This window comes from Cydia fagiglandana, chromosome 17, assembly GCF_963556715.1.
Source record: "Cydia fagiglandana chromosome 17, ilCydFagi1.1, whole genome shotgun sequence".
Lineage (NCBI taxonomy): Eukaryota > Metazoa > Arthropoda > Insecta > Lepidoptera > Tortricidae > Cydia > Cydia fagiglandana.
The window spans coordinates 9063169-9078787 of NC_085948.1; the positions used below are offsets into that span (position 1 = coordinate 9063169).

The window sequence follows — 15619 nt, forward strand, 5'->3', positions numbered from 1 at the left end:
AATTCAACCCCTAAGGGGGTTAAAAGGGGATGAAAGTTTGTATGGGGTTAAAGTTTTCTTTTAAGCTAGGAATTGGAAACTTCGTAAAAAGATATATTATTAAAATACAAGAAAACTAATTACAGCGTTTTTGAAAATTCATCCCCTAAGGTGGTGAAAAAGGGGTTGAAAGTTTGTATGGATATCAAAAATTATTTCGAGTGGTGGACTTGAATCTTTGTATTTAGAGATATTATTAGAAGACAGGAAAAGTAATTTCAGCGTTTTGTAAAATTCATCCCCTAACAGGGTTAAAAAGGGGTTGAAAATTTTAATCCATTACAAATGCTTTGAAACTTCGTAGAAAGGCATAATAGCCCATTACAAAAAAAAATGATTGCAACGTTTTTGGAAATTCAACCCTTAAAAGGGTTAAAAAGGAGATGAAAGTTCGTCTTCGGGTGAAAATTTTATTTTAAGCTAGGAACTTGAAACTTTGTAAAAAAGTATCAAATTAAAATACAAGAAAACTAATTTCAGCGTTTTAGAAAATTCATCCCCCAAGGTGGTGAAAAAGGGGTTGAAAGTTTGTAAGGATATCAAAAAATTTTTCGAGCGCGGGACTTAATCTTTGTATTTAGGGATATTATTAGAAGACAATAAAAGTAATTTCAGCGTTATGTAAAATTCATCCCCTAACAGGGTTAAAAAGGGGATGAAAGTTTGTATGGGGTTAAAGTTTTCTTTCGAGCTACGAATTTGAAACTTCGTTAAAAGATATATTATTAAAATACAAGAAAACAGATTTCAGCGTTTTTGAAAATTCATCCCCTAAAGTTGTGAAAAAGGGGTTGAAAGTTTGTATGGATATCAAACATTTTTTAGGGATATTATTAGAAGACAGGAAAAGTGATTTCAGCGTTTTGTAAAATTCATCCCCTAACAGGGTTAAAAAGGGGTTGAAAGTTTGAATCCAATACAAACGGTTTTGAAACTTCTTAGAAAGGCATAATAGCCGATTACAAAAAAAAGTGATTGCAACGTTTTTGGAATTTCAACCCCTAAGGGGGTTAAAAAGGGGATGGAAGTTCGTCTGTGGTTGCAAATTTTATTTTAAGTAAGGAACTTGAAACTTTGTAAAAACGTTTTAAATTAAAATACAAGAAAACTTATTTCAGCGTTTTTGAAAATTCATCCCCTAAGGTGGTGAAAAAGGGGTTGAAAGTTTGTATGGATATCATGATTCATGCATTTTTTCGAGCGCGGGATTCTAATCTTTGTATTTGGGGATATTATTAGAAGACAATAAAAGTGATTTCAGCGATTTGTAAAATTCATCCCCTAACAAGGTTAAAATGGGGTTCTAAGTTTGATTCCATTACAAATGCTTTGAAACTTCTTAGAAAGACATAATAGCCGATTACAAAAAAAAGTAATTGCAACGTTTTTGAAAATTCAATCCCTAAGTGGGCTAAAAAGGGGATGAAAGTTCGTCTTGGGGTGTAAATTTAATTTTAAGCTAGGAACTTTAACTTTTTGGAAAAAAAGATAATAATTTAAAAAAAACATGAAAACTAATTCAAGCATTTTTGAAAATCATCCCCCAAGGTGGTGAGAAAGGGGTTGAAAGTTTGTATGGAGATCAGATATTTTGTGAGTGCGGAATGCGGAACTTGAATCTTTGTATAAGGACATAGGTACCTATTATGAATTATGAGAATACAAGAAAAGTAATTTCAGCAACCAACATCAAAATCCACTTGACTTAAAACTTCATACAACTTGCTTAAAAAGAAAAGTACTTAATTTCAACATTGCTTGGATATGAAAATTATAAGTACTAAAGATGTAAAATGTTGAAGATAAGATTCCACGCGGACGAAGTCGCGGGCAACAGCTAGTACTGTATATGCGCGTAGTTTTAAAAATGTTACAAGACAGCACGTATATGTTGAGTTAGGGTAACTTCGAAAGTGGGAGAATTTTGAATATGGCAAATATCTACTGAACTATTTAGTTATGATGACTACCGATGTCTACCGTCTCCAATTCTCCCTCAATTGCTCAAAGGTTAACTGGAAGAGATCCCTTAAAGGGATAAATTCGCCTTTGTACTAATGACGAATGTTAATTTTCCTGTTTTGTTTTTATTTTTGTACAATAAAGTGTTTTACTACTACTACTACTGCTACTGGAAGCACTTTCTATACTGTAGCAACAGTACACAAGCTGCCTTGGCAAGCGTTGCAGTTTTATAGATATTTGCCTTTTTCAAAATGAACCCGCGTTGAAGTTACCCGAATGCACCTTATATCAATGTAATGAGTATGAATTGATATTAGTGGTGTGTATTCCTTATAAGTTCCTGCGACCTGTCACGTCGATAGTTTCCTTATAAGACGGGGCCTTGTGTCAAAGGTCTGCTAGTACCACTGCCATATATCACTGCTCTAGATTTATCGTTTCTGTATGTCTTGGTTCAATTAATTGAATACGATAGTAATGTTTATTACATGTGCCCTTAATGATTATTTCTACTCTTGCACTTAAACTTGTTAGACAGCTATTCAACGCGAGAAATTGGATTGATATTGAAATGAATCAGAATCGCAAATTGACAAAGAATCGTCAGTATAACATCCAGCGACTTTCGAGACTAGCAGTAATATTTACTATCTCCACTTTCTGCCTTTCCACGGACCTATAAACACGTTCGATATTTCCGCTCCACCGTCATTCACAGAAAATTTCATCGAGTCTGCAAATATCTAGTGTCCGACCGAAACATGTTTTTTTGCCGAAACCGAAACCGAATGTTCGGCTTTGGCTCTAGTTTCGGCCGAAACCGAAACCGAAACTTTTGTAGACTTGTTAAAATCGTTGAAAAAATGTCATAAAACCCCTTTTATACTCATATTATGGGGCTGTCAACACCCAATATCCTTGAGACCTTTTCCAGCAGTTTTTTTAAGACCAAGATAATTCTGCAAAGATTTTGATAACACACGCAGTGCAAGTGTTATTTTAAACGTCAAAACTTCTATGAAATTATGACGTATAAATAACATTTGCACTAGTTGCACTGCGTATGCTATCAAAATCATTGCAGAATTTTCTTGGTCTAACTCTATTCATTCACCAGTCAAGTTAACATGTAGACACAGGGTCAACCAAAAAACCAACCAAAAACGCGAGCGCGAAATTTTTTGTTGACAATATCGCAAGGCCGAGTACCAATCTTCACCTGGGCCTAAAAGTCCGAAGTGCCCCAGTGAGGCGAACTTTCATGCGAAGTCAAAGCCGTGCTTCAGGCTTCAGGATAAGTAGTTGAGCACAGACTCCAACCAATGTCCATTGTATTAAAAAGCGAGACCGGAGGCCGAGCATGGCGCAGCGAGGCCAAAGGCTAAGCTGAAGCAGAGGACATGTGGAACACAAACCAATAGTAAATTGAGGTAAAATCACTCATTCACTCCGAAACAATTAGACAGTGTGTGCGTTATAGGTATTGACAGCCTCTTAAGACTGCGTCGACCGTCCAGGGGCGCCCTCATTAGTGGAATTGTGTTTTATAATAAATAAACCAGTTAATTTCTGTACCTATACATGAATCAGTATAATATGTAGGTATTAATATTGTTGTCCTACTTATTCCCCAACTTTTGGTCTTATTCCGAAGTACCATTTAGTAAGTTTCGGCCCGGCCGAAAGGTTCGGCCGTTTTTTGGCCGAAACCGAAACTACAGCCGAAACATGATTTTTTGGCCGAAACTGGCCGAAACCGAAACCGAAACCGAACCTTCGGTCGGACACTACAAATATCTAAAATATAGGGATAGTTGGCACTATTGACGTTAACAGACCCGGCGTCTCGGTTGCGGTAACAACTTCCTCGGCCAAACATTATGCATCGGCACGAACTTTACCGCAAAATGTGCATGCATACACATAAAATACGGTGTTACGAAGCATTTTGGGACGCATTTTGTTTATGCAATGTGTTTATAATTATAATTATTTATGTTTCGTCATTAACAGAAAATTTCATCGAGTCTCATTTTGAGATGTGTTTTACGTTATAATTATGTAAATTATTGCTTTGTGTGAAGAAGTCGTTTAACTTTGATCATATCGTAGTTACTTCAAACTTCAAGTCAAGTAAGTGTTAAATAACTTAAACTGTTTATTTTTACTTGTATAATATCTTACTTTTAAATTATGAATTAACCGTCGTTAAAGTCAAATGCGGTATGTTTTACATTATCTACACCGTTAATCTGAGCGACGCGGTGAAAAAGATTATGAACACTATGCTAGTTCTAAGTATTCTAGGTATTCTGCGTTCATTAAAATCATATCGCAAAAGTCATCTACATCACAACGAAACGATGAAATGGTCCCATGTTTACTAGCTACAGAGATATATATAACTCCGTATAAGATAAATAAAGTCTAAGAAAAAAACGTGCCTCGGATGTCAAGCAAAAGTCACTGTCGAATAGATGGCGCCATACACCTTTGGCCTATTGTCGTTTAGATGGCGTTGGCGACACCGTTTGATATTTAACAATTTTAACACGTATCAGTGAAAGAACATGGGTCATTGTGGAACAATAAAAATTAATAATCATATATCCGTAAACATATTTTAATTCATTTATACATTTTCAATTTTATTTTAAGTTTTAATCGTGTGTCGATAGATGGCAGTAAATGTACCGTGACTACAAAATTTACTTTGACAGGACCCCTCTATACTATCTATTCTTTTTGCTAGCTATGATAATTTACTATCTATTTGGAATGACACGAAAAAAGGAGAAAAAGTAAGACATTGGTCGTGGGTATGGGAAAGTTCACACGTGTTGGTTGAGCACTGATGTCGTTATAAAGCTTAGATTACATTATTCACGTCTTATTGCGTACTTTTACCCGCACAGAACGTTACCGCCATGTGTTTTATATAAAATACCATCATATTCTTAACTAACCATCGGCAGACCTTATGTAGTTGTTATAAGGTTCATGATTAGTACGATAATTGTGTCGACGGTACATACAAATAAAGGGGCTGTATATTTCATTCGGTAATGCCTAATGGTCTCGCATAGGCGGCGCCTATGGTCTTTCCTTATTAGGTAATGGGTTTATTTTGAGCTTTATGTGGTTTCCTTTATTGCCACGAGCAAGGTTAATTTACGTTTGATATGTAATAAAATCGCAGTAAATGTAACAGAGCAATACGATTAATTTGACACAAACTTCCAATTTCTAGTATTGCTTGAATTTTTCAAGGTAACCATATGATATGGAAAACCAACTATCAGAAAAGAAAATGCCACATAATTTTAGCAATCTAATTAATAATGCCACACAATAAAAATGCCACATAATTTTAGCAAACCAAGAAAGCATAACATTTTTGTCTGAATAGATTATTCATGATTATTATATTTTTTCGCACCTATAAGAACTGCACAAGCGTGCAGTTCGATTTCTAAATAGTTTAAGCTTAAAACCCGCCTCTATATTAACATTATTCCAATATATAGATGAGATTGAAATTGATTGTACGGAGTGCATATTAATAATGCAAGACAGACTGATATATCTGCTGCGAATCACGACCGGCTTCTATTTCCCCCGAGGCTCGGCCGTGTGTCCGCTGCCTTATGAGCTGCGTATTCTTAATGGTTTCGCGAATCTAGGCGTCGAGGTCTTTGTCTATCCATTGTAAGAGATCAGTAACAACATACATAATCTAAAATCGCATCTTTCACTGGTTCTTTAGTCCAATCGTGATAGGCGAGCGTTTGGAATTACACCCCCGAGCTGACATTGCTCCGACTTCGCTGAGAAATACAATGTACAATGCATTGAAGACAGTGGGAATATATTAAAAGCTTTCATTTTATACGATGTCAGATGAAATTAAAGAGAGAGATATGAATCTTAAACTACAAAATTGAGAATAACTATTTTTATTTCAATTTTATTTTCTTACCAACACCGGATCTAAAAAAAAGTAAGCGCATATGTTTTATTTTCAATCATAATAATTATAATATTCTTTAGTATGATTATTTATAGCATTCTATCAGGTTAAAATAATCCCTTGGTCATTGCTCAAGCCATTTGTAGCGTGACTCAACATAACATACAAAAAATGGGTATACGACCGATAAATTAATTAAAACTAAAACTCACCAATTAAAACGTACGCAGCCAAGCACCTGGTAAGGGTCCAACTAGACTCATTAAATAAAATAAAAAACACAGTGGGAAAAATTGTGCCCACCAACGCGGAACGGGCTTCATGCTGCCTGAAACTTCTCGCCGCGTAGATTGGTCCGATTACGATAGTCGTTTCACAACTAAAGTGCATTATATCGAGAATCAGATGCAGGCGAAAATCAATCGTAATTCAACGCAGCAGAATCGGAATTTAAGTGAGCAAATATGGATATTAGTGCTATTTTTGCCCGTATATGGAACATATCGAGTAATTCGAAACCTCGCGTGAGTACTACGCTTTATCGCGTATATGCATCTTTTGGGTTTTTTAAGGATCTCTAAAATATATATCACACTTTGCACAATATCATATACATGCTGATATAAAAAGATATGTACTTATGTAAAGTTCCTTTAAATTCAACGTTATTCAGTCTTTGAACTTTTAATTAAGCATACGTAAGTAACGATTATGCCCATGCATTGTTGTTTCATAATTGCACCATATACTTGGCATATTATGTAAATGAACAGTCATTCGACCATAAGGAACTAATTATATAATTCGTTACATTTTCGCGCTGTGAAGATATCTACGCGTGTAGATAAAAACGAGTATATTTTGAATATATAACCATATAACCAATAGCAGACCAAATTATAACGTACCTACTCTACTTATTCATTTACCTTAAGATTGATACTCAACAATAACTCAAAATATATGCGAGTACCTTGCATCAAAACCCCATAAATATCGCTCTTACGAGTACAAAGATAAGATCCAAAACGGTTAATGTCATCACCGAAAATGTGCGCGTGTCTATTTACATAAAATATTACGACCGTTTCGTGCCAGCCCTAGAGGTCGATGGGTCATTGCGGTGACAAGAGTTAGGCTAGATGAATGCAGCTGATTACTAAGCCGAGATAGCAGGAGGGTTGACGTGCAAATACATTAGGGTTGGCACGTAAGGGATTTCGGACGTTGTCAATTTGTTACCTTGAAAAGGGGATATTCATTACAGCTCTCTACAGCGTCAGATTACCATTAGATTGCGTTTTGTTGTGAAAATATTACAACACAATCAAGCGAAACGTGATTATAGAGCGAAATTTAAAAGAACAAAGACTTCGAGCTCACGGTCATTGACAGCGTCTTACGAAATAAGTTAAGATTAATTTCACTTCAAGCAGCTTCATCTCACAATTATTAAAAGTGAAATTATAATAACATCAATCATTGCACCAAATACGGTCATTTTTCAATTCGCGCAGATTAAATCTCTGACGCAGCCGCAACTGACAAAAGAGAAATGGGAGCAATAAGCAAATGCCTTCTTTCATAAAGCGAAATTGGTTCGAGAGCTTCGAGGACAATTCGTTGCAGAGAAATGATGGGCCCTCAGAAATGATTGCCCCTTTAGGTGCCGCTGCCCGTACCGACTAAGTCGAGGACTCGAACAAATAAATCGAACGAAGATTTTATGGCCAGTATGGAGATTCCTTCAGGAGAATATAAAAACACAATGGTGTAGACAATGGAGCTTTTTGTTCTGCATCAATCTCTTTAATATAAATAGTAGGCAATTTGAAAAATGCGAAAATAAATTGAAAATCGTCGAGATAGATACATTGTTTTGCTGTGTATCATATAAAAGTAAATATTTGGCGTAGGTTTATCTTAAATGATCACCTTTACTGCCGTAAGGATCACTTAAGTATAATTTGATAGTCTGTGAACAATAACATAACATTAATTAATGACATGGATTATCCCATGCCCAGGCCCGTACTCGTAAATAATAACGATTATTTGAAGAGTTTGGTCGGCTCGAATGACCCAAGTTGTTTCGGGCCACAACTTTGCCACTAATCCACAAAATTTTGGGTTTTGAAGATCACCGTTGTAATCTTAGTATAATCGTTACGAGTACCTGTCGTAATTTCTAAACTTACGGCGCAATTCGGGAAATGAATTAGAGATGCACTAGATATGAAATAGTAAAGATATGTGACGTTTCACAGCAAAAGGTACCTAATGGCAGCTGGCGCTTACGCTATTATTAACGCCGCTCCAACATTCAGCCGGGGAAATGGCACCTTTTACTGTGGAACGTCACATATATTTACTATTTCATATAGCTAGTGGATCTCTAATTCATTTCCCGCATCGCGCCGTTACACCTTTGGTCGTTCTGTGAGATCGGTGTTATAAATGTTAAGGTTATGTTATATACGTAAAGTAGAGTTCAATAGAAATTGCAAAAAATGTAAACAAATCAAAATACGTTCATTGCTTAGCTTACAAAGCCCACTTTTTAAGGACAACCATGGTCTTATCCACAATTTGTATACATACTTGAGTCTCTTATTTATACTTATAAATTTTTAGTAAAAATGAATCTTGGCATATTTGTTTACATTATTTGCAATTTGCATAGACCTCCATTTTACACTAAAAATCTTTTAAGATACGTAATATCTCTAGTCCGTAACGTCGACGCACATAAAATTGATAATCAAAACAAATGCATGCACATTTGCGCTTATAACGTGTAATGTGCCATAAAACAGGAAGTATCAGTTACTAACTGGATGAATGTTGCCACCATCATGTCATTTATCCGATGACACATATTTCTAAGCAATGGAACCATTTATCATCATGAAGATAGATGTTCCGTAAATACAATCTCTGCAGCCGAAGCGATGAATAGAGAAATTTTCACTCAACCAACTTGCAAAAAATCACTCAATCGCTCAGATTCTATCACAGATGACGTCATCCATCAGTGAGCGAGTACGAAAAGGGGCATTAACCCCTCGTCCCTTCAATTACCATCTTTAGCTTTCAATTTGCCGTTTTGTGGTAAAGATGAAAAAAGACGAGCAAGGGAAAATTCTAAAATGGGTAAGTAAATAGACTGAAGTGGTAATGGGAGGCAATTTCTGTGTCGTCATCCGACGTAATGAACTGAAATGCTCTAAATAAGTAGAATAATTTAGCTATCTTATTACTATCTGGTAGTTTTAAATTATGCTCTACATTCAAATTTATAATACCTAGCTCGTTGCCGTTAGTAAATGGTATTGTATATAGAATACCCACTTCTTATCTCGAGACAGGGATAAGATTGGGAGTGGTTTGGAAATGTATTCTAGTTTTTTGACTAACCTCGTCGCGGTTAGAAGTTAGTAAATGCTTTACCCAAGCAATTATCTGACAATTGACGACTGTAGGCATGAAGATGCATGTCGTCCCCTGGAAGTTCACATTTGCCCCAAGCCACGCATGATCGACGCGTGATTTTCACCACTATGCACTTCGCACATGGCCGATAATGTAGTATTTTTGCGCCTCACAACACCACTGACAATAGGCATTTCCTAAGTGCAATAATGGTTTCCTGGCAGCACACCCAACCACTGGAGGAAGTGGACTGCAATTATTAGAGATTGCGACATATTGCATATGCCGACCACGTACGCTTCTTAAGGATCTGGCTTTGCTTTGGCTTCGGATTGCGGAGTCTAAAGACTTGAGAATTCCTAGCTGTTGAGTAAATATAATTCGACTTGGACACAATTTGGTGCCGTGACCAGGATTGTAAAAATCTTTTTGTTTTTAACAAAAATGTATTGTTGTATACAAGTGTATAGAAACATCTATAAAATATCATTCAGAACTATAAATTAACTGGTTAACTTTAACTATTTAGTCATATTAAGGTTCAAAATACGATCAAAGACCAGTAAGTTTCGTATTAAAAGAAAAATAACTCTACATAATTTCCTGATCGGCCATAATAATTTTCTTACTAGTTACGCTGCAACAAAAGTGCTGCAAAATTTACGATGTTTGGTCGTTAGTCATCACATCACCACTAAATCACTATTGCATTATATCTGTTTAGTAAACAACCACGCTAGTTACTTTATGTCGTAACGAGCTGTAACGCGTTCCTGATTGGCATTACCCGTTATTACCATAAACCTTCATGATTTAAGTTATCAGAGCACAGCGAGCACAGTTATTTGTTGCCGTTGAACTTTTATTTGATATACATTCGAGTTTAATTTAACGGGAAAAGTTATGTATGTATGTATGTAAACACTTTATTGTACATAAGACAGGTTAAGATACAATTAAAAGAAAGTATACAAGTACCAAGTACAAGTACAAGTAGTAAGTAAGAAGTGTAAGTAGTTGGTTGTATAGTATAAGTAGTAGTTATTATTTATGTATTCCAATAAGTTTGTATTGAATAATATTGGCTTTAAATAGAACGAGGTCTTTTTTTACGTTGGGGAAATGCGTTTACGCCTGCCACCTGGTCCGGGGGATCCAGGGGGGACTAACCAGTGAAGGACTATCGTCTAAAACCACCAAGGAGTGCCGACTCCGCCTTATGGTAACATTCCATTTATAACCGCAGCTGCACTACCGGTACTGAACGCGTCGCTGTCATTGTCAATTTCCATAGTAAAATTGACAGTAATGCAGCTGCGGTTAGAAATGGAATGTTACCTACCCTTAGATGGGGTGCCGTAGGGTCGCTATCAGCATTCGACCGCGTGCAAAATACCTATTATGACATATGTAAATAATTAAATAAATTGTTAAGGTTGTACTATTAGGGCACTCAATATGTTCAATAAACATTTGATTCCATAATGCTTCACGAACGGACCATTTCAAGTTGACGTCATTACCAAGTCTAGCTCTAACCAGTGAATGATCTCATTGTCTATAAAATGGTCTGATTCATACCGTAATAGCATTGCTTTAATCAACTTAAGTGTTAAGAACTAGAACCGTCACGATCTTAAATTTTTGATGGAACGAAACCTTAGTAGGTCAGCTTTATGTCATTTCACCTACATACCTAATTGTTAAATCGACCTTCACTTGTTAGAGTAGACGTCGTCATGGGACTGACCTATAATGTTAACACAGGTTACTTGCCCTAGATGAATTAATCAACTAAAACAGGCGTGAAGATGGACGGTTGAAGTATTGTACCTAATGAACCTGTAGTATAAAATGGTGTAGGATGTAATAAACCGAGTAGATATAATACGTGTAGTGCCCACAAGCCCTACAAAACGTTTCATAGTGCGAAGTCTCTTTTAAGGTAGTCTATGACAGCGAATAAGTCCATTAGTGAATCGAATGGCGTCCAGACATTTTTGCCGCCGTAAATATCGTCCATCATATCCCGTTTTATAGACATTGAGGCGTGTCCGATGGACATTATACGGTCGTTTGACAGTAAATATTAGCTTTTGTTATTTACATTCCTAATTAGGCCGATATTTTCTGTCTGCACATGTTATCAAATGTTCTGGGTTGCGACCTTCATTTGGCGTCGGCCATGCGTTAGGTAATAAGCGTAATGTTATGATTCTTATGACAATTGACTTGTCGGGTTTGTATACGCTATTAGTATAACGTAATTACCCAAATTAGAGTTGGTTGTTTTATGTTAGTGTAAGAATTTGATCTAAATAACGATAAGGTCAAGATACTTTAATCAAGATCTGCTTGTTGGTAAAGCGTGGTGCACTTTTTGTGATGGGGAAAAAATGTTAAACTCGCGAGAGCGTAAGACGTAAGACGCTTCGTAAGACGGACACGTGACCTGATCGAAAAACTGTTACAATTTCATTGAGTTTTCACTTCTGCCGGCACTCTCGGAGTGCAACCCGTTGTTTTTTTTCTAAATACGAACAATGAAGTATATGTATTACTTTAACACAAGTCAGGTGAAATTGAAGACATGTAACCGCAATATGAGATGATGAAGATACGTATACGGTAACTAGTCTGTCAGATGAGGCCAATGAATGACTTGAGAATGCATAATTGCAAATGTACCAAATTAATTTTGACGTTTCAGTCCTTTTTCTTGAAGTCTGAATATTTTTCTCTTAATGTTTTCTTTAACCAACTTCAATTTCATAGAAGGAGGAGGTCCTGTTCGGTTGTGGTTATGTTTTATTTTTATGTTTTTATATTAATAATAATAATTGGTGTAATAATAATAATGTTTTCGTGTATTTTTGTTACAGGAGCATATAAACTTGGTCGGGACGGACGAGAATTTGGGGCCTGTCGTGATGTCCCTCAAGAGCGAACATATGGCGGGGCACGACCACACCAGGATACTCCTCAGATTACGCACAGAGACCATGCATGGACTCATACCCACCACTAGTAAGTTTATAAATCCATACTAATAATATATTATATATATAAATGCGAAAGTGTGTCTGTCTGTCTGTTACCTCTTCACGCTTAAACCACTGAAACGATTTAGTTGAAATTTGGCATAGAGATATTTTGAGTCACGGGGAAGGACATAGGATAGTTTGTATGTCGGGAATCATCCCTAAAGAGAGTGAAAAGGGGGGATGTAATTGGAGAGTTAATGAATTGCCTGATCACTGATTTAAACTTATGCTCAAATTGAATGATTGCTATTACACTTTAACCAGGCGCTATGCTTACACTAGCTGCTGTTACTGATTCCACGCAGTCGAAGTGGCGGGCAAAAGCTAGTATATAATATAATTTAGCCTATATACGTTTAGCAGCAGTGGTGGCCGAGTGGATATGACGCCTGACTTTCAATCCGGAGGTCGCGTGTTCAAATCCTGGCTCGTACCAATGAGTTTTTCTGAACTTATGTACGAAATATCATTTGATATTTACCACTAGCTTTTCGGTGAAGGAAAACATCGTGAGGAAACCTGCATACATCTGCAAAGAAATTCATAGGTGTATGTGAAGTCCCCAATCCGCATTGGGCTAGCGTGGGGACTATAGCCCAAGCCCTCTCGCGCATGAGAGGAGGCCTGTGCTCAGCAGTGGGACGTAAATAGGCTGAAATGATGATGATGATGATATACGTCCCACTGCTGGGCACAGGCCTCCTCTCAAGCTCGAGACGGTTTAGGTTAGGCTATTGTCCCCACGCTGGCCCAATGCGGGTTGGGGACTACCCATACACCTATCCATTTCTTCGCGGATGTATGCAGGTTTCACCGAAAAGCTATTGGTAAATATCAAATGATATTCCGTACATAAGTTTACATGTATAAATATACAGGATGATTTCGGGGTCGTGGAGCAAGAGAGCCAGACATCATACAGAATCCAAAGATGAGCCTAATGATGTTGTTAATTATTGTTTATCACCAATAATGATGATTATTTTCCAGATGACAAGTAGGAAAAAACATTTTTGCATACAATTTGGTGACCCTACTCAATGTGACGTCTTGTCGCTTTCCATACAGCGTATGTCAAAAGTCATAGGGTGACCATAATTACTTAGTATAACATTAATTTTACTTGAAAAATAAGAATACCTAATTAAAGTAATTATCTTTTAATCAAATACTATCATATTATAATGTAGATCATTTACAGAGTCAGAAAAAGTGGTTCTGGATCACGACTCAGAAATCACCCTGTATACATATAATAATTTAGTTTACGACCAAGTACTTACTACGTGAACATTAACTGCTGTAAATACTACACGTTTTTCGAAATTTGCTTGTTAGACTTGAACCAAGAAAAGTCTGCAACGATTTTGATAGTAAACGCAGTGCAAGTGCTATTTTAAATGTCAAACTTTTATGATATTATGACGTATAAATAACACTTGCACTGCGTGTGCTATCAAAATCGTTGCAGACTTATCTTGGTCTAGGTCTATCAGCGCGTTCAAAAGTGGCCTTGCAGTGGACAAAGTATCGCTTAATCCATTGTTGTTGCCCTTTTCATTGTCAAGGTTACATTTGCCTATAGTAAATTAGCCCTAAAGGAGCAAACGCACAATCGAAACGCCATTACGCATACCATTATTACTAACACACGATGCCATCGCAATCGAAATGTCGGCGGCCGATCGTACGATCAGGCATATCGTGAAATTCCTAGGCATATCGTGAAAAGTGAAAATCTTTGTCTCGTTCTCTGAGTCGACGGAGCCCCGCGTCCTATTTCTGGACAGCTTGCCCTTCGGGCATCTGAAGCAACCTAACGAACCTATCCTAATACCTATATATTGGATTAATGTGACTATCGTCAAAACATTACATAGGAACATTACGATCTGCCTGATCTTACGATCGGCCGCCGACAGAAACACATGGTCTGTGCTGCGTCGGATAATACCTCTGTAGGCCTATTATGCGACAGTATCTCGAGGCGAGATACACTACCCGTCTTTTTCTAACTATGTTAATTAAAGAGGGACAGGTAGTCTATCTCGCCGCGAGATACTGTCGCGGCAATAATGTGCTAGCCCGGCGTTGGTGTATATCGATTAGTGTAGATTAATTTTGTTGAGTTGGATCTAGTCACAGATTTATTTGACTTAACATGCGTCGCGATGTATCGGGTCGCATGGTGTTCCAATAATGTTCCCGCCAAAGTCATTACACACGGCGTGTTTTACAGTGAATTGATATAGGTACTCGGGAGTTAGTAGCGGTATATTAGGATAGATAAAGTTACTCGTTAGTTGGGATACAGAAGCGAGTCTTAATAGCTAGCAGTAGCGGCGCGTCTAGATTGTTCTTAGGCAAGCCGTAGAAGTTGCTCTTTTACATCATTAGTTTAAAGTAAATGGCCCAAGAGCCATAGCGCCATAAGCGATGGTTAAGATGAATAGGTACCTATCAGACAAGCCGATGGTAATCGAGTTCTATGGACGCTCCGCCACTGATAGCTAGTCAAAGCGCCCACGAATCGCGCGAGTGCAGCGGTGCAGAAAGTAGTCGTGTGAAAAAAAGAACTCATTTATATATAACATTTCCAATGAGTCAGCAGATTCCTGTAAATCTGGATTTGTTTATAAGTTTTAAAGTCTCTCAAGGAAGTTGAATCAAATAAAGTACCGCCGAGGGCAAAGGAAAATCCCCACCGGCAAATCCATAAGCAATTTTAAAAGGGAAGTAATAATGCTTTTGTTTTCAGGATCAGGCGCAATGCCATCGCCGTTAAAAATGGCGAAGATGCTTAACGACCAAGTGAACGTCGACAACTTCATGGCGGTGATGTGCCTCAACGCATCCTCGCTGATCTCAACCTACGACGAGCACGTGCTAGTCGCCACCTTCAAGTTCGGAGTGCTGTACCAGAAGTACGGACAGACGACGGAGGAAGAACTCTTCGGGAACAACGAGACGTCACCCGCTTTCGACGAGTTTCTAGAAATGCTCGGGCAGAGAATCAAGTTGAAAGACCATAAAGGTACGTTAGATGCGCGATAAGAAAGTTTAAGCGATTTTCTGGGTACCCAGATATCTCGCTAATGGACGGTAATTACACAGTTCTTGTAATAGTGGAATATAAAAGTTTTAGTTGATGAAAAATTACGGGCGATTA

The 15619-nt window shown here is 37.3% G+C and overlaps 1 protein-coding gene across 8 annotated transcripts in view; it reads left to right on the plus strand.

The window, feature by feature from the left end:
- Positions 1–15619, plus strand: part of LOC134672385 (rap1 GTPase-activating protein 1) — a 457452-nt gene that overhangs the window by 429356 nt on the left and 12477 nt on the right. For all 8 annotated transcript variants that reach the window (XM_063530251.1, XM_063530250.1, XM_063530253.1 and 5 more), the window contains 2 exons: positions 12289–12433; positions 15209–15484. In XM_063530251.1, the coding sequence (XP_063386321.1) occupies positions 12289–12433; positions 15209–15484 (421 nt within the window). The remainder of the gene's footprint in view (positions 1–12288; positions 12434–15208; positions 15485–15619) is intronic.